This window comes from Protomyctophum bolini (assembly GCF_963924005.1).
Source record: "Protomyctophum bolini genome assembly, chromosome: 12".
NCBI lineage: Eukaryota > Metazoa > Chordata > Actinopteri > Myctophiformes > Myctophidae > Protomyctophum > Protomyctophum bolini.
The window spans coordinates 41,786,511-41,807,481 of NC_137873.1; the positions used below are offsets into that span (position 1 = coordinate 41,786,511).

Sequence of the window (20,971 nt, forward strand, 5' to 3'; positions counted from 1 at the left end):
AGTCCTGCATTTACGGTCTTCCTGATCTGTTTTTAACGAACTCATAGTAACGCCAAGAACTTCCGTTACAGTGCGAGGCGTTGTGAGTGAGCTTGTAGATCTGCTGCTATTTTCGGCTAATGTTCCCCTCGTGGTTGAACTTGAAGTGGTTACTGGATCCCCTGTTCACTGTTGAAGACTCGCAAGACATGGCCAAAGCATTTCCAAAAAACAGCAATGGACGAATGTCATCGTCATCATCATGCAACGCAACCGTTTTATTAAATTACTAACAGAGTCAGGATGAGAGAGATAAGACACATGGCAGCTATTATTACAGCTTGACAGACAGGAGGATGGACACACTACTAAACCAGCAGTTAAAATAGGGAAAAGGCCTTCATTCTGTGAGTGTGCACACGTAATCTTTTAACGTTTAACCCATTTAGACCTGAGGTCGATTCTACAATTATATTCTAAATCTATGTCAGTGGTGCTCAACCTTTTTCATGTCAAGGACCCCCAGAATTATCTGTATTTGCTGATCCCCCCCCCCCCCCCATCTGAAAATATGAGTTCCGTGGACCCTCCCCAGAAGTGTTAAAAACGATTGCTGTGAAAGATTTGTCAAAAATAGCAGATCTACAAGCTCGTATAGCGCGGCACCTTAGAACACCAAAAGGGGTTAAGGCCTTGACATAACGGTTACATTTCCACTGACTGTAGTTTGTAATTCCTAAGCGTTAATAATAATAATATTGCTGTGTGATCAGTTTGAGCCCGGCCAGCACTCCGTGCCATGCTAGGCTTATTGCACTCCAAAAATGGCCCGAAATCAAATAAACAGTGTTTCCCCTAGTACATGCATTATTGTGTGGCGGGCCACCACACAACGATGGCCAGCCCCCAGCAAAGGCCGCAAATAGGCCAAATGAAAAGGCAAATAACCGTGAAGACCTGCACTAACAAAGAAAAACAATCACAAAAATGTCACCCGCGCACGTGCACGGGTCCACGGACGCTGCATGCATGCGTGAAAGCCCCCCCCCACACTATCAGGTTCTGGCTAAGGGAAACATGGAACAAATGTTTTAACCCATTCTGACCTGAGATCAGATTCATACGAGGTTTCCACTGGACACACACTGGTCTGATTAATCCATTCTGACCTGAGATCAGATTCTAGAAAAATGTCAGTCGTTCATCGATTTTTCAAAAATAGCAGACCTACAAGCTCGTAGCGCGCCACTCGGTGGCGCGCTATGAGCTTGTAGATCTGCTATTTTTCAATAGCTAAAGCATAACATGATGCTGACACCAAAATGGGTGCCCGGTCAGAATGGGTTAATGGTACACTGTCATTTCAACAATTCCCCTATGTAAAAAAAAAAAAGGGCAACTTTATACAGTTTCAGTGCCTGTAAAATGTCCATGAACAGTATCAGCGAGGCAGTGAGAGAGAGAGAGAGAGAGATGGAGAGTTTCTCATTATGTTTGACCATTTTAGTATTTTTCACAGTGTGACCTGAGTCATTGATTGCATTTGTGGACATACAGTAGGAATAGAAAACTGAAAGGTGCAATGTAATGACAATGAAATTATATTATAAAACAATAAGATAAGAAGATTGGAATTGGAATACATTTTTATGTAATCACAAGAATATTCACACGTTATACTGTATATCAGAACAGGACAACAAGAAACCAGAGACAAGGACATTCATTTTTAACCATTCAGTTGTTCTGTGAACCATAGTGTTCTCTTTCATTCAATTCATACAGAAATAATGATCTAATGATGAGTGTGATCATCTTCGGTTGATTGGAGCAAACTTGTTACATATACAGCTTTTCCATATTTGAATATTACGTATACCTCCCCCGAAAATAAACACAATTTAAAAAAAAAGACATCCTTCCCTTTTATAGACTGGAGGTGAACTCGGAATGTCCAATGAAATGCCAGCGTGTGCACTGTATAAACCTGAGTCAGTTAAACTCAGTTAGATGACATGCAATTAGAGAATTAAAGGGGCATGAGGTGTGAACACACAGACCTAGAACATCTACATAGTATAAATGCCACCTGGCAGACAGCTAGTCTCTCAAGACAGACTGTTGCCTCACGTCAACGGAACAACAGGGGTCGCTGTTTTCCCGAATATTTGACGATGGGATTCTCAGATTGCCTGGGGTCCTTGAAGGAGTTCCAGGGGGAACCCCAGCTAAATGATATTTTGGAACCAAATGGACCCTTATGGATCTGTCTACCCTGTAACTCTGAGAGTGTACAAATGGATAAATTTGTACACTCTCAAGAGTTAAATCAACATCGATTTTACAATATAAATTGGGGGTCATATACTCAGTATATTAGGTCATTTTCAGGACAGACTGAGTTCAGTGGGTCTACCTGGCTACAGCTGGGTCTACCTGGCTAGTGGCTACAGTGGAAATGAATATATTAAATAGTCACTGTGAGTCAACATCTTACCACATCTTATCACATTAACCCCCTGTTTCTCTCTCTCTCTCTCTGTTGACACCCAACAGAGCCATTAGTAGGGTTGGGATCCTAGAGTATATACTCTAAGGTTGGGATCTGGAATCGGAGGAATAGGATCAAAAATTGAGGAGGCGGAATCGGTTCCATCACATTTGTATCTCACCGTCAGAGATGGCGTGTGGACGCCATTGGCCCTTTTTTCGTCAATGTCTTACCGTCTTATAGCTAAACTTCTTTGCCTTTGAACTATACAAACGTTTTTATATATATATATATATATATATATATATATATATATACACACACACACACACACACACACACACACACACACACACACAATTGTATAGTTCAAATAGCTACATGCGATCTACAAGTTCACGTGTCGATGTAGTTCGGCTAGTTGAACATTTTTTTTTACGTTTTTCAAAATAAAAATAAAAAGGCAAAGAAGTTTGGCACTGACAGAAATAGGGTCCATACATAGTCTGCTGTACAATTACAGTAGTGGTTGTTCTAAACATTTCATGGACCACCACCATAACTCTGAGAGTACAGATTAGTACACTCTCAAGAGTTACAGACCTGTTCGTCAAAGGGAACTGTTTACATCCTAAAAAAGGATCCCAACCCTAGTCATCAGCAGGCAGTGTGGCCTTTATTGAGTGGTAACTTCTGTGTTTCAGAATGGCTATCGTCTCACCACCAGTGATGTTATTCCAGGACTCGTGTTCCGCGACTGATCTTTACTAAACAAACACATCATGTTAAAAAATTAAATAAAAATAAAAAAGGGTAGAAGTGTTCATCGTACCTACAGGACATCATCCTATGGCTGTCTCCATCCTATAAAGCTCATTGGCTGTTCCGTCTCCATCCTAAAGCTCATTGGCTGTTCTGTCTCCATCCTAAAGCTCATTGGTTGGCTGTTCTGTCTCCATCCTAAAGCTCATTGGCTGTTCTGTCTCCATCCTAAAGCTCATTGGCTGTTCCGTCTCCATCCTAAAGCTCATTGGCTGTTCTGTCTCCATCCTAAAGCTCATTGGCTGTTCTAGCTGCCCAACTTCCAACACATCCACACGTCCCCCTCCTCCAACCCCATCATTCATTACTGTATACAGGGGTAGGCAACAGGCGGCCAAAACTGGTCCCCCAGAGATAATATCTGGCCTGTGAGATAAATTGGAGAATATGATTTTTTTTAAATGTCCAAATAGAGAAACTATCCACACCTAAAGAAGGTTTATCATAATTATAATATACTGAAACTCCATGTTGAGAATTGAACAGTGCAGAGAGTGTAGCTGGCATGGGTTGTGAAAACAGTCTTAATGTCTATTACAATCGAGATATTCCTCTAATTTGGCCTTTTTTAATGTCAATTTAGACAAAATTTACGTTAAAAAAAAAAAGGACAAAATGTTCAATATCAAGTCCCGGAGAGACATTTGCCTGAGGACAAACTTCGTTGCTTACCCCTGGTATACTAGTATATAGTCTATTAATTATTTAACCCATTCTGACCTGAGATCAGATTCATACGAGGTTTCCACTGGACACACACTGGTCTGATTAACCCATTCTGACCCGAGATCAGATTCTAAAAATGTCAGTCGCTCTTCGATTTTTCAAAAATAGCAGACCTACAAGCTCGTAGCGCGCCACTCGGTGGCGCGCTATGAGCTTGTAGATCTGCTATTTTTCAATAGCTAAAGCATAACATAATGCTAACACCAAAATGGGTTCCCGGTCAGAATGGGTTAAACCCAACACAACACACAAAGGGCTGACTGATGGATGGAGTGAGTCATTTATGCACAACACACACCGTCCATAATTATTTATGTCAATCTCTCATCCAAGCACCAATGTTGTCATAGACCAGTGGCTCCCAAAGTGGTGTACCGGGTACCCTCAGAGGTCCTTTAGGGAGTTCCAGGGGGTCCCCAGCTAAATGATAGTTTGGACCCAAATGGACCCTTGATACTCTGTAACTCCGAGTGTACAAATGGAACCAAATGGGCCATTTGGTTTCATTTGAGTACACCCTCAAGAGTTAAATTAACATTGATTTTACAGGATAAATTGGGGGTCCCAGAGATAGAAATGCTATGAAACGGGTTGAGGGGGGGGGGGGGGGGGACCACTGTCGTAGATTATTTGTCCCGGACAGTAACCACCCTATCATGTTTTTCATAATTATACCAGAGCATCCATCACTCCTGCCTGTCATCCAGCTGTAAGCCGACACACACATCCTCACTTCCATAATAACAACATTCCCAAAATGTCCCACATCAGCAAAGAGATTGACATTGGTTCCTAGAACGCCGATCCAAGGCACTCGTATCGTTTGCATTTTAAGGCCTGATCCGTTGCATTTCAGACAGACACTGAAAAGATATCCGTCTCCTCAGGAGATGCATCACCATCTGGGCCTTTAAAATGCTCATGGCTTCTCCAGGTCACTACCATAATCTATTCTATTAATATTTTTATCAACATTAGACTTTGATTCTATACACCCCCCCCCCACCCCCAATACAATGTTTTCAGGAGCAATATACAGGCTGGTAAGACACACTTTATAAACAATTCACTGACATTTGTATCTTTTTTTTCTCTTCACAGTCAACAGTTTAAGTATTGTAACAGTGAGCTACATTTTTTTTTTAACTGATGTTTCAATGCATGAAAGCAAATGTTCATACTGTACTGTACTGTATTGTTATTGGCTGGATGGATGGATAACGGTCATGTCAAAACATAACACTGAGACCAGCACGGTAAGAGGGCACAGCAGAGTTGGACTATTTCCAACACCTCAAGATGAACGGAACACATGGTTCCAGACAGTGACTTGTTCAGGCTAATTGAAATAAAACCCTGGTTGTACAATACATTGTTGTCGCTGTCAGACAAAAACCTTGTATCTCCACATTTCATTTCGTATGTTATTCTTTTGTAAATAGCGAAAATGGCTAGTCTACAAACTCACAACCTGACTCATGATGTGACGTGAGCTTGTAGATGTGCTATTTTTGTAAAAGGTCTAGAAAACATTCACCAACGACCTCATGCCCAAAACAGGGAACGCATGTTGAAAGTGGTTAACCCATTCTGACCTGAGATCAGATTCACACAAGGTTTCCACTGGACACACACACTGGTCTGATTAACCCATTCTGACCTGAGATCAGATTCTAAAAATGTCAGTCGCTCCTCGATTTTTCAAAAATAGAAGACCTACAAGCTCGTAGCGCGCCACTCGGTGGCGCGCTATGAGCTTGTAGATCTGCTATTTTTCAATAGCTAAAGCATAACATGATGCCAACACCAAAATGGGTTCCCGTTCAGAATGGGTTAAAATATCAACGTAGCCTATACCAATTACAGTTTTTGTTCTTATTTCCACCTTTTGTGCCAGGGAAACAAACGTATCTCAATACGAGGAATACTAATGTTCATAATCTACAGCTTAAGGTAGGCTGCAGATAACCAACACTCCACCGTAGCCAACGCAAAATGCATGCTTATCAACAACAGCAAAAATATGGCCCGGGCTACTGCCATCGGTTAATGTCAGATTGATTTGCCCACACCGATATTGAACGACGACGGCCAATATCAGCCGATACCGATGGTGGTGGGCCGATACATCGCTGCTTCACTCAGGACTAATTATATATATATTTACTTAAAATAACCCATTCTGACCGGGCACCCATTTTGGTGTTCCAGCATCATGTCATGCTTTAGCTATTGAAAAATAGCAGATCTACAAGCTCATAGCGCGCCACCGAGTGGCGCGCTATGAGCTTGTAGGTCTGCTATTTTTGAAAAATCGAAGAACGACTGACATTTTTTAAATCTGATCTCAGGTCAGAATGGGTTATAATCAGACCATTGTGTGTCCAGTGGAAACCTCGTATGAATCTGATCTCAGGTCAGAATGGGTTAAAATAAACTATTTTGGAAATACGTTACCGCCTGACAGTGACAATGACAAACAGCAACAAAATAACACTATGACATGATCTCTGCATTGTGCCCCCCCCCCCCCCCCCCCGGTGGGAATTGTGCAAGCTTACTGAGGTTATCCTTTAGTCCAGGCTAGTTAAATGATTTCCTCAGCCAAATGAACGAGGATAAACTGCGTCATGGCGATGACAAAGTCAAACGTGAACAAGAAACACCCCCCAATACGCAGGGAGACCGACCGACCGAACAATCCAGGAACTCTGACTAGGATGCTACAGACGTTATGACAAATGGGGCATATGCACACAGAACAACTCTTCCTGCTTCTGAGACCCTTCCCTATACTTCCCCCTTAAATCACAGGTGAGTTCCGTTATGGTCAAACAGAGTCAGGGTGCTGCTATTGGCTGCACGGTGGCTCACTGGAACTGGGTCTCGAGACCGTCCTGGCCTTGAGTGGGTCTCAAATGACCCTGTACGGGTGTGTAACTCTGAAGAGTGTACAACTGCACACATGGATTATTAGTATCATCGGTAACACCTATACTGTATATCAAATGGCTGCTGTGTGTGCATGTACCCTATTAGAGGAATGAACAGAAACAAGCAGAGTCTTTGTGAGCGAAGCTCCTGCCATCCGTTCCAATAATGAACCCTCTTTTTCTCCCGCCGTCTTGATCCAACGTAGAGGTCAACTGGGGGCTGCTCAGCATGTCTGTACAGTACATGCCACAAAGCATGAGAGGACGCATGTTAATTGCTTAATTGTATCGTACAGTACACCTGTATGGAAGCATCCGCATGTATTCCTTTTTTACTCATGTATCCAGTTTCTTTCATTTTTTTCGTTTTAATTTGTCAACTGTCTGACTATCCAGACTTTTCCAGACTTGTGTGGTTGTTTGGGATGATATGAAAGACAGGGCTCATACAGTACTTAGTTCTCAGATCAGCTTTCAGGGATAGCAGCACCCGGTCATTTTAGATGCTGGAATATTAATATCGCATCGTCACAAACTATGAAAAGATCATTAGAGGGCATGTTTAGGATTAAATTAATTATTCTTCCAATCCGGCCATGGATTCATTGGTTTCTCCTGATGGTGTTGCCTTTGCCTGATCGTCATAATGACAGCGATCACGTGTGTTTGTCCGGAACAATCGGTGGTCGTTTCCCCCCCCCCCCGAGGTGACGATGATGACCACGGCGGTGACGATATCCCGTCCAGCCAGTTGTGCTCTTGAACTTCGCCCGTCCACAATAAAGTTGTTTTTGCCCGTTTTGTCTGTAATGGTGTTAAAACGTGTGAACGAGCGAGACTCCATTGTTCCGCTGCTCGCTGTGAAGGATAGGTCCATATACTGTGCACACGGGTGGGTGGGTGCCTTAATTGTTGTCGTTTGGTAACTGATCTCACTGGCGGGTATCGGATGTGATGTGAGCGAGCTGCGTGCACAGAGCCATTGATATGCGTCCGTCCGTCCCAAAAGGTGGTTCACTCTCGGCGACGGCCACGCTTGCGTCCCGATCCCATTGTACTTCCCTCGTTAAGTCACTGATTGGAGTGTTGGCACCGCGATGGAAAACAGAACATATTCTATCTTCTTTTTTTATTTTTTTAAGGCCAATTTATATGTATTTTTGCACGGCTGTGTTGTCGTACCGTACGTATACAGTATACGACATAAATAATGCATTTTCAAATTCTGTTGAAAATACTTTTTTATTGAAAATATTTTTTTGTGTTTTTTTCTTATTTTTTTTTTAAAAATCTCCCTACAAAGTACCTTCTGGTTCTGTGCGTTTTGTGGATCAGTGCTGGTCGGGGTCCCAAAGGGGCAGTTTCTCCACCAGAGCCTTGTGGTCCAGGCCCACGCTGGCCACCAGGCCCGCCTTGTTGGCCTCGGTGCCGCCGTAGTTGATGTCCTCGCCCTGGAGAGTGGTCATCTGGCCGTCTGAAAGCAGCAGCGTTATGTTACGTTACGTTACGGTACGGTCAGCACACGCTGCACACAGCGTCCTAGTTCAGTCAGTGGTTCCCAAACCTTTTTAGATCGAGACTCATAAATTGACCCCTGGGTTAATTTATGAGTCTCGATCTAACGAGTCTCTAGTCAACGTGTTTGGCTGGGGACCCCCCAGAGGGACCCCCCCCTGGGGACCCCCCAGAGGGACCCCCCCCCTGGGGACCCCCCGGACATGCTTTGACCATGTCTCGCGACCCTCTCCCCGCACCAACACAAACTGACTGCAAAAATAACCGAATGTTTTTAACTTTTAACTGCATGTTAATATCAGAATACTGATATAGTATTGATTTCAGCTGTTGCAATTCCAAACCCGCTTTAATTTATTAGTATTAAAAATGTATTGTCTTTTTGTGTCAAAAAACTCATAAAGTTAACATTACAACCAACTAAATGCATTTGAAATTCAATAAAAAGGTTACTTTTCAGGTTTCCAATTTTAAAATAGCTGATCTGCAAGCTCAAAACGTGTCGCATTGAGAGCTTGTAGATCGGCTATTTTTTTTGCTACGACAGTAATATGCAATGTGGCCCTCTGGAGTGAAGTGTGGAAATATATTAGCCCTGGCCATTGTCAAAGTTGCCCAGCCCTGATCTATGCGTACCCAGCGCAGCCAGCAGGGCGGCTCCAGCACAGATGTCCCACTTCTTAATGTAGGTCACGTGGATGTAGACATCGGCCTGGTCTGAGTCCTCTATCTCCCCCTGGGGGAGATCCAGCAGAGACAGCACTTTATAGCCTGCAGGGGGGGGGAGAGAGACAGAGAGAGAGAGAGAGAGACAGAGAGAGAGGGGGGGGGAGAGAGAGAGAGAGAGACAGAGAGAGAGAGAGACACAGAGAGAGAGACAGAGAGAGAGAGAGACCGAGAGACAGAGAGAGAGAGAGAGAGAGAGAGAGAGAGAGAGAGAGAGAGAGAGAGAGAGAGGGGGAGAGAGAGATTTTCATGAGGAAATCTGTACTGTCCACTGCCCATTTTGGGGCGGGAACCCCTTTTGGTGTTTTAAGCATTATGTTATACTTTAGCTATTGGAAAACAGCAGATCTACAAGCTCGTAGCGCGGCACCGAGTGCCGCGCTACGAGCTTGTAGGTCTGCTAGTTTTTGAGAAATCGTGAAAATGCGGCACAAATCTTTGAATAATTATATATTCTTTCAGAGCGGATGTTTTTAACTCAAATATTTGATTCTGGGGGGAGGTCCCTGGAACAACATATTTTCAGATGGGGGTTGGGGGCCAATTACATATCATTTTTGGCGTCCTGTCGTGTCAAGGACCCCAAAATGTTTGAGCTGACATAGAAACATAGGGTTTTTCAGAAAACTGTCAGGATTTAGAAGACATTTGTAGAATCGTCCTCAGGTCTAAATGGGTTAACTAGATTAACCTTGACAGACAGTATTTTGGGCACATCATTATAGGCCAAAGGGGAGAAAAAAAAATAAGAAAAGATAATTAGTCCTTTCAAAACATGTCGGTAAATATTCTCCGGGTAGAGTCCCGTATGCTCACCTGCTCCACCTGCAGGTATGATGGTGGCATTGACCCCGAACGCCTCCTGAATGAAGTTCTTGACCTTCCCAGCGTGGGATCGAGACACGATGACCTTGGGGGGGTTGACGACGTAGGAGGCACGCGCAGCCACGTTGGTCCCTCCCCCCACCAGCGCCCAGGCTGCCCCACACACACACACACACACACACACACACACACACACAGTTATGGTGTAAGCTTGTAGATCGCCTATTTCAAATGTTCCCGGTGCATGAAATGACATAATCTCACTTCTATGGAATCCAAAAACGGCTGAAATGAGTCGTGATGTAAAATACATATTCAAGGTGAACTGGCAAAAAGGTGCTTCCCACATTTAAAAACTAAGAATCCCTGCTTGGACATACTGTAGGGTAAAGTAAGGACGCATGTTCTGTTGTTGACAATATTGTATTGTATATGCATTGGTCAATGAGATCGATACGATACTGCAGTACAAGTTCATGGATTAAAGCAAAATAAAATCTCATGATTGGAGAAAATAAAAAATACCCCAAAATAGGCCACCTACAAGTTTTACAACACATTATGGTGTAAGCTTGTGGATCACATCTCCAGCTTGTCACTGTCCATGCTGCATGAACAGCGCTCGAGAGCTCAGGTTTCTGCCCCCTCAATGTCGTATAACTTATAACTCGTCTTACTCTATGGCTCTATGGTTTAAAACGAACCCCCTGGCTTCCTGTGAGGTTAGGTTTAGGGTTGGGTGTCGGACAAAACACATGCACCTGTTCATTGTCATGTTATTACCAGACGCATTACGCGTACTGAATAGTAGTACACACACACTTACCTGTGAATCCTGTGAAGGGTTTGTGAATGACCCCTATGACCGGTTTACCATCCACAGCCACACACACCATGGTGGTCACGTACTGCACTAGGTTCTCTGTGTGTACACACACACACACACACACACACACACACACACACACACACACAAAGAGATGGGGGGGGGGGTTACATAAAGATCCAGTGGAAAAACGACACAAGGGAGGATCAGCGGGGAGGGTGTAAGCGAGGCAGGTAAGGAGATAGGGTATAAGGAGATAAAGACGAGACATTTAGGACAGGAGAATAGAATAGACACCAGAGTGAGGAAAAGGAGACAAGGACAGACGTGACTAGTCTGAGTCTCCCATTTCATTTTGGAACCAATGAGCCCACACACACAGTAGGGGGTGCAATAGTTCATCGAATTAATGGATATACGGTAATCAATCATTTTAAAAAGCAGAAAAATAATATATTTTGGGGGAAACAATATAAGATGTCGTTTCTAACCCCCTGTTTATTTTGAATTTTTATTGCATAATCCATTCTGGGCGGGAACCCCTTTTGGTGTTTTAAGCATTATGTTGTACTTTAGAAGCTTGTAGATCTGCTATTTATTTTAAATCATGAAAATATGGCGCAAATCTTTACATATATATTGTTTCAGAGCGAAAGTTTTAACACAAATCTTTGCTTCTGGGGGTCCCTGGAACAACATATTTTCAGATGGGGGTCGGCGGCCAAATACATATATTATTGGGGGTCCTTGACATGAAATTGTTTGAGAACGACTGACATAGAAACAGTCAGGATTTAGAAGACATTTTTTTAAATTTCGACGTCAGAACTAAGTGGGATAAACATATCTACGAGCTCACACTGCTTGTGAACAATTTCACAATAAATGTTTCCCTGCTGAACACAAAGTATATATTAAAAATAAAGTAGAGCTTAAGTGGTTAATCAATAATACTAATCAATGTAGTTGTTTATATATTTAAAAATCACACCCGTGTGAAGTGAGGGGCGCTGTTCTCATCGTACATCATCATGACGGGAAATAGACACTAGCCTATTTTCTCAGACACTGACGTAAACTTCTCCTTTCATTGTCAATGGGAATATCATTTACATTTCTAGTGTAGGACAAAAAGAAAATCCATTCACATTTATATCAAATTAAAAAAAATCCAAATAAAGTGCACAAAGACCTGCACACCGTCTGCACTTGCAATACGAATTGTATTGATTAACCCATTCTAGGCGGGAACCCCCTTTGGTGTTACCATTATGTCATGTTTTATTGAGCCATTGAAAAATAGCAGACCTACAAGCTTGTAGGTCTGCTATTTTTTGAAAAATCAAAGAACCACTGACATAGAAACATAGCTTTTTCAGAAAACTGTCAGGATGTAGATTGTAGAAGACATTTATAGAATCTGATCTCAGGTCAAAATGGGTTAAAAACAAATTATATAAAAAAAAAAGAATCAAAAGTTGCAGCCCTGGTAACAAAGGTCCAACACACACACACACACACACACACACACACACACGTACGTACCGGTGTACTCCTGCGTGGCATCCAGGGGGTCTATCCATATGGTGACGGCCTCCGCAGCGACCTCCCGGCCTCCCTCTATCTTCTGGATGTCGTCGGGGATCTCACGGTTCCACACGCTGTGCTCCTCGTCCGCCGTGTTGTCGTGTTCCTCGCTGTTCACCTGAGAACATAAAGTAAGGGGACGTTGTCATGTTCCTCGCTGTTCACCTGAGAACATAAAGTAAGGGGACGTTGTCATGTTCCTCGCTGTTCACCTGAGAACACAAAGTAAGGGGACGTTGTCATGTTCCTCGCTGTTCACCTGAGAACATAAAGTAAGGGGACGTTGTCATGTTCCTCGCTGTTCACCTGAGAACATAAAGTAAGGGGACGTTGTCATGTTCCTCGCTGTTCACCTGAGAACACAAAGTAAGGGGACGGACGGACGGGGGGGGGGGCACCAAATAAATGTGATGCATTAATTGCTAGCTTGTAATGTAGATGGACTACGACACAAGGTGTAAGATAAAGCTTAGGGTGAGTAATGGATCCGTTGATATAGTATATGGTCTCTGCCGTGTGGAAACCAACTTCAGGTACAAGTACAGAACACATTACATAAGGAGAAGAGGCTGGAGCAGCACGGACATTTAGAGCCGTTTAATCAGGTGCTAAACTATACAAAGACTAACGTTTCGACCTTGCGGTCATGATGACTCTGATGAAGACCGTCCTTTGTCTGGACGGACGGAGAGAGAGAGAGAGAGACAGAGAGAGAGAGAGAGAGAGAGAGAGAGAGAGAGAGAGAGAGAGAGAGAGAGAGACGGGTGGAAGGCAGACAGTAGGATGCAGGGGGAAGTAAAAAAAAGCACATTAATTAAACCATTCCATCAACGATAAAAAGCCATTATAATAATCAGAGAGGAGACAAGGAGAGGGAGGAGGTGGGAAGAGATGGATAGAGAGGCAGGAGATGGACGGGGGGGGGGGGCACCAAATAAACCATTTAGACTGGAGGCAGTAAAAAAAAAAAAAAAGGCTTCTAATCTAACCATGCCAAGGACCCCCATAGTTATCTGTATTTGGCCGCGGATCATATCTGAAAATATATTGTTACAGGCAACCCCCCCAGAAGCAAAGATTTGAGTTAAAAACGCTCTGAAAGAATATATATTCAACACTTTGGGGCACATTTTCACGATCTTATCAAAAATAACTACTACAGATCTACCAGCTCGTAGCACGGCACAATGGCTAAAGCATAACATAATGCTTAAAACACCAAAAGGGGTGTATAGGCAGTCTGTGGGACACATGCTCAAAAGACAATTCATAAACAATGAATAATGAGGCAGCACAAGATTTCAGAGTTATAGAGTATAAGGATTTTACTCGAGTAAGAAGACAAGACTTACATGACCTGTTCATGTATGGAAAACCCAGTCTGACTTCCCGAATGGTAAAAGGAGACAGCTTTTATAGCTCAGTCCCACACAAAACAACCCCCAACATATAGCCTCAAGGCATTCACCAAATGGGACAGTGAGTGACGTCATAAACAAACAGCCGAACAGCACCAACTGTAACTTGGGAGTATTATTAGATGTTTATCCCTAAATTTCCACGACAGGGGTTCCCGCCCAGAATGGGTTAATCAAACGAATCAATTTAATCAAAACAATCTACAAGCTCACAATGTGTCACATTGTGATGCATTAATTGCTAGCTTGTAATGTAGATGGACTACGACACAAGGTGTAAGATAAAGCTTAGGGTGAGTAATGGATCCGTTGATATAGTATATGGTCTCTGCCGTGTGGAAACCAACTTCAGGTACAAGTACAGAACACATTACATAAGGAGAAGAGGCTGGAGCAGCACGGACATTTAGAGCCGTTTAATCAGGTGCTAAACTATACAAAGACTAACGTTTCGACCTCGCGGTCATGACTCTGATGAAGACCGCGAGGTCGAAACGTTAGTCTTTGTAATACTTTAGCACCCAATAAAAGGCTCTAAATGTCCGTGCTGCTCCAGTCTCTTCTTCTCCTTATGCAACTCATGCCCTGGAACCTGTGAAGCACCGGATCAGCCGTTTCAGGCTTGAGGCGCGGTGGTAGCCTCCCTTTGTTACAGAACACATTACTTTGCACCGCGTTCCGAGCTTGTGGATCTGCTACTTCTGATGCATTTGTGTGACGCCGGTGTATACTACTACAGTATGATGATCAAGTAGGCCACGCATTTACGCACATTTGGAGATGCAGTAAGAGTTTTCTGCCCGACAAATGAAACCAGTAAGACGCGCAAACGCGGGAAGCGAACGCAGCTCGTACATATTTGGGTTTTGGACGTATAGCTGCTTTGGGGACTCCTTATATGGTTATGGCTGAGTCATGGTGACGTAATCACTCAGCTCCATATATGGGCACAAAAGCGGGACAGACAGACAGACAGAAACACAGACACACAGACAGACATGATCTGCTAGGTCTCATAGTAAGTGCTCACTGCGTTCGCAAATCACTGCGTTCGCAAATCACTGCGTTCGCAAATAAACGATACACGGTATACATGTACTGTATCGTTTTCCAGACCCTGAGCAAGGTGGCAAGAAGGCCCGATCCCACACTGACCCGGCAGACTACAAACATTAATAGTTGACAAATTAATTGAAAAAAGATATAGTTAACCTTAAACAAAAGTGCACAGATGTAAATGACAGCATCAACCACATTCAACCTGGCGTCCGTCCCTACTTTGGGCAGGTAGAGAGATTACAGTCGGAGGAAACCAACGGCAGCCAAATCTTAAAAGCTTTGTAGATAAACTAGTTTAGCTATTTGACGTACATAAAAGTGCACAAGGGCTTAAGTGGTTCAACGCATGCATTCTGCTTTTGTTTGCCTGCTTTTGTTTGGACAACTGGTCACAAAAGCCTGAGGTGTAACTTTTATAATGAGTGACAATAAGGTGTGTCTCGGATCGTGTTTCAAATTCTTCTATAAGAAAGTCAGGCACCCGCACTATATTAACCCATTCTGACCTGAGATCAGATTCATACGAGGTTTCCACTGGACACACACTGGTCTGATGAACCCATTCTGACCTGAGATAAGATTCTAAAAAATGTCAGTCGTTCTTCGATTTTTCAAAAAATAGCAGATCTACAAGCTCATAGCGCGCCACTCGGTGGCGCGCTATGAGCTTGTAGATCTGCTGTTTTTCAATAGCTAAAGCATGACATGATGCTAACACCAAAATGGGTGCCCGTTCAGAATGGGTTAAGCCCTACCGAGAAAAGAAAAGGAAGAAAAGGAAGCCGTTTCTCAATATGTCAATGTCAAACTATCATATTATTGAGATGTGACTATTATATACAGGCGTTACTAATTTCCCTCTATTTCATTAAAAAAAGAGAGACAATCCTAGATGTAGGTTTCTCCATACAAGAACCCCTTTTGGCGTTTTTTAAGAATTCTGTTATACTTTAGCTATTGAAAAATAGCAGATCTACAAGCTCATAGCACGGCACCGCACGCACTACAAGCTTGTATATCTGCCATTTTTGAAAAATCTTGAAAATGTGGCGTAATTCTTTGAATATATATTCTTTCAGAGAAAACGTTTTTTAACTCCAATCTTTGCTTCTGCGGGGGGTCCCTGGAACAACATATTTTCAGATGTGGAAACGTAGGTTTTTCAGAAAACTGTCATGATTTAGAAGACTTTTTTTTATTCCGACATCATGCCTAAATGGGTTAACCGGGGAGAGAGGGCATGCTATGCACCAAAGATACCAACCGTTCCAACTACGGCTGGCCTCCAATCCACGCCTTTCTCCTTTAGTTTAATTGAGGGTATTTAAATGTTCTTTTGTGGCTTTCGCCTTTATTTTAGTTTTTATTTGTATGGATCAGGGACAGACAGTAGGCTGACAGGAAACGGGGAGAGAGATGGGGGGGAAGACATGCAGTAAAGGCCGTCGGGAACGGGAGTCGAACCCGCGGCACACTGCCAGACTGGATTACCACCAGCCAAGGTGCCTGGACCACTGAGCCATGGCCCAGGCCAATTGAGGGTATTTAAACACTGAGTTATACTTCGATACGCACCGCTTAGTGGTGCACCAAAGATAGCACCAGAAATAGCAGCTCGACAAGCTCACAACGCTTGCACAACAGATCTTGCATTTTAGGTGTGCGATTCGTGCGAACCAGGTTCGTAGTCCATGCATAAACAAGGCATTAGTCACCACCACCATCTCCTTCTGAACACACACCCAGTGCACTCACACCCTTCCATGTGCTTATCTGTGCTCACCATTAGTTCCGGATAGGTGTTCTTGATCAGGTAGTATCTGTGCTCACCATTAGTTCAGGATAGGTGTTCTTGATCAGGTAGTACATCTTCCTGTGTGACCGGAGGTCCCCCAGCGTTAGAGCCTCGTTGGCTCCCTCTTTGGTCTTACCCTTGGACCTCTCCGCCAGCGCGTTCTCGTCACGGACCTTCTTCACCTGGGGAACACAACGCAACGCCCCATTTTCTACTGTGTCACATCATGGGAGTGGCATGGAAAAAATGCAACGATAGCTGACATACAATTGATTGTATAATTGTACAGTACATCAGGTTTAAAGTGGCTCAGTCCATCTGTGCTTTTTATAAATATTTAACCAATGAAAAGCTAATAAGAGAGCTTGTCACAACATACTAGTACGTTTGGGTTTTGGAGCTTTCTGCCCGACTTAAACGATAAACAATCGCATAGCAGAGGTTGGTTTAGAGACGGGCACCGATAACCAAAACGCTGCTGTGACGACCACCGAGGACATGGGCTGTGTGTAGCGCCTTTATTTTTTTTAAAGTGTGTTAAAATGACACAGCAGGAAATATATTTGGCTGATTTGCATCAGCAAAACAACAAAGTAAGCATTTCCTGGAATTCCTAACAAGTTCAACTTGTTGAGAATTAACTTGTTGAAAATTCCTTGTTTACCAGTTGAGTGTGCATGCACCACTGATGTGCCTAGTGTACACTACCAACCATGCGTTGCTAACGCAGGGGTCTTCAACACGGGGTCCGAGACGCTAGTATGGCATCCTCAGCGGGTTTGAGTAAATGGTGACGCAGCACATTTTGGGGGTCATCTAGGGGGTCTTGCTATGAAAAACGCTGAAGACGCCGGCTTGCTCTAATGAACAAAATGAACATTTAATTTCACCTCGATGCCGCCTTGTACTGCAGCCTCCACCGACAGAGCCAGCAGGTCCCTCAGATCCACTGGTTTCCTTTGTCTGGACGGACGGACGGACAGAGAGACAGAGACAGAGAGAGAGAGAGAGAGAGAGAGAGAGAGAGAGACGGGTGGAAGGCAGACAGTAGGATGCAGGGGGAAGTTAAAAAAAAAGCACATTAACCAAACCATTCCATCAACGATAAAAAGCCATTATAATAATCAGAGAGGAGACAAGGAGAGGGAGGAGGTGGGAAGAGATGGATAGAGAGGCAGGAGAGAGAGAGAGAGAGAGAGAGAGAGAGAGAGAGAGAGAGAGAGAGAGAGAGAGAGAGAGAGAGACAGACATGGTGTAATGGCTAATGATGAAGAGAGAAAGCAAGGGAAGGGTGAAATTGGTGAATATGAGGAAGAGATTGATTTAATTGTGATGAGAAGTTCTTAATGCATTCACCATTAAGAACCACATAGAAATTAATGGAGGCAGAGAAGAGAAGTCGAGAGAAAAGGAGGACAGCACAGGATGCAATGGAGGAACGTGACAGTGACAGGAGTGTAGAAAATAATTAAATATGGGTAGGTAGATGGAAGGAAAAGACAGAGATAAGACAGCGAAAATGTAAAAAACTTTAAGCCTGAGTCATATTTTGCAGGCGCGTGACGCATGGTGAGTTTGCAGATCGGTTATGCGATCAAGTATGAACTGATGAACTGATGTACACTTATGTACTGAAGGGTACAGGTCAGGGCACTTGTTGGCTGCTTCAAATTAGGGAAAAAAAACAGGAACTTTTGATGATATGTTAAGACAGAAAGGACCACAATGCAAACAAGCCCCTGGGGGCGTTTATCCTTTTAAGTATAACCTTTGACCGTAACGCCTGTGCTGATAACTATCTTGTTTGGGGTTTTTTTTAAAGAAAGAAAAATAATTCATCCTAATAAACCATTGAATGTTAAAACCGTTGGTGCAATATTATTTTTAATTAAATGTTGCACCAACGCATTTAGTTTTAACATTCACTTAGTTTTAACATTCACTTAACAGACATGTTGGCTATGATGATATGCCAGCATGTAACAATAAAGAGTATATTCAAACCTTGCATATTTTTCTTCAGTCAGTGATATAAATCGTTAAAACATTTGACAAATCTTAGCAAACAAATTTCTGAAAAGACCCTGTTAGCTTAACATTATCGTTTGCAGTACAGCACAGTGGGCCTACATGTACATAAGGCCTAGTAGTATTTTGAATGTTCCGTCTTTGCATACAGTTTATCATGCACCCTCTGTTGCTTGATTATGGTGACTGGCAGTTGTTTTGGCACACGTGCAGTGGTGGTGGTGGTGGTGGAGACCATAGATCAGAGTCACTCACAGTGCAGATAAGATACTATAGTGTCATGTGTCAATATGCTAAATGCTCTCTCTCTCTCTCTCTCTCTCTCTGAAAATACCTGTTCTACGACGAGTTGAGCTTGTAGATCTGCTATCTTCAAAAGATTATGCATTTTGAAAACTGTCTGTAAGTTGCAAATTGCGGCTATAGTCTGTATCCATGTGTTACTCTGAGATGGTGTGAAGATCATTTGGCAAACACTCAATAGTTAAATTATTAGCATAGGATTGTATTTGATATCCCCCTCTCTCTCTCTCTCTCTCTCAATATGAGAGTCATATTGAACAGTCAGATAACCGACTACTACTGTCTACTCTACTGTACTGACCTGAAAGCTGCCAGGCGGTTGGAGATGACCCCGGCGTACAGGTGGTAGATGACGCCGAACCCCAGCAGGCAGAACACGGCCACGCCGAGCGGCGACAGGCGGATCCCCATGGGAGCCATGCCGCCCATGGACGGAATGATCAGACCAGATCACAGCACAGCACTTCAAACGGATCTATTATACACACACACACACACACACACGCACACAACTTAATGTGTACAAAACCTCCTGGGCTGCCAATGAATCAACCAGCTGCGGGTGTGTGTGTGACTGTGTTGTTGTCCAGACAGACAGCCCCGCCGATCTGCCGTCCGTGTTGTCAACGCAAGCTAATATTATTAGCCAGATGTATGTGCTTAATGGCAGCAACCGACATGTTATAAATGTCAACTTTGCGGCCAAAAAGGGCGACACGTCAGACTCTTCGCTCGTTGGGACTTCAGTGCGTTATATAATGAAGATTGGACGTTGAATAGTCCCAGTCGTCCATGCAAAGCAAACCATCATGTCATCACCATCATCATCACAACAGAACTACCTCTGTTCTGCCTGTGTCTGCTTCCTCTCTACGTACACACACTGGGAGGAGCCTGTCCAGTTCTCTACCGGGTTGTCTTAATCGTGACGTCATCATATGGGCTGTGGCTCTGGTGACTACAATAGTATGTGTGTAACTAATCATGTAATGTATGTGTGGTACTAGTGTACAGTTTGTACGCATTATAATTTATAATGTTGTACACCAGTGGTTCCCAAACCTTTTCATGTCAGTCAAGGACCCACACATTGACACTAATTAGCCCGCAGACAGACCCCCATTTGAAAAGACATGCCATGGGATAAGAGAAGATGAATTTATGGCTCTAGCAGTGATTCTCAACCAGTATAATTTCAAGGACCCCCAGTTTTACATGCATTTTCAGGCTACGGACCCCCATTTACTGGCTTTTCTATTCTATCTCTGGGACCCCAATTTATATTGTAAAAACCAATGTTAATTTAACTCTGGGAGTGTACAAATGCAACCAAATGGACCCGTTTGGTTCCAATTGTACTCTCAGAGTACAAGTGGTTCATTATGGCGATACGATACTGTGCAGGGTTTTTTAAGGGAAATATTTAGTATCGTGGATATAAATAAGTAAACTGATGATCTGGCAAATAGATTGTAAACATTGTATTTGAACACGTGGACAAACCCACGCCTTGACATGAACACAGAGAATACACACATTTATCGATAGACCAATTGTACTGTAGCTATATGGAATGGAAAAGTAATTAAACCCATCTTTTTATTTTTCTTCTTAAAATTGCTAAATACAATGCACAAGTACTTAGCATTGATTATTTACATTGCAAAACGATTTGATACCGATTGTTGTGGCTCTTTGTTGGTTCCAAACATTTCTACCTTATATCCAACAAACCCACTGATACAAAGTAAAACAATACGGTATTTGCCGTTTACATTTCGATAGAAAACCATGCATGAATAAGTGAGCATGATATGCGCGCGCACACACACACACACACACACACACACACACACACACACACACACACACACACACACACACACACACACACGCAAATGCATTATCAATAGTATTAATACATTTATTTATTTAAAG

General features: G+C 43.1%; 1 protein-coding gene across 3 annotated transcripts; it reads right to left on the minus strand.

The window, feature by feature from the left end:
- Window positions 1-1,607: 1,607 nt before the first annotated feature.
- bpnt2 (3'(2'), 5'-bisphosphate nucleotidase 2) lies at window positions 1,608-19,880 on the minus strand. 3 transcript variants are annotated; one of them, XM_080777467.1, is made up of 10 exons: window positions 19,335-19,880; window positions 17,593-17,665; window positions 16,738-16,884; window positions 12,389-12,548; window positions 10,844-10,939; window positions 10,009-10,170; window positions 9,103-9,237; window positions 8,258-8,425; window positions 4,260-7,184; window positions 1,608-4,007 (listed from the first exon to the last, which is right to left on the minus strand). In XM_080777467.1, exons 1-8 carry the CDS (start codon window positions 19,460-19,462, stop codon window positions 8,283-8,285), a joined length of 1,044 nt encoding a protein of 347 aa, XP_080633593.1. In that variant the 5' UTR covers window positions 19,463-19,880; the 3' UTR covers window positions 1,608-4,007; window positions 4,260-7,184; window positions 8,258-8,282. The 3 variants fall into 3 exon arrangements, with proteins under 3 accessions (XP_080633593.1, XP_080633591.1, XP_080633592.1); XM_080777465.1 differs by having other exon boundaries at window positions 4,260-8,425; XM_080777466.1 differs by having other exon boundaries at window positions 1,608-3,974; window positions 4,223-8,425.
- Between the last annotated feature and the right edge of the window lie 1,091 nt (window positions 19,881-20,971).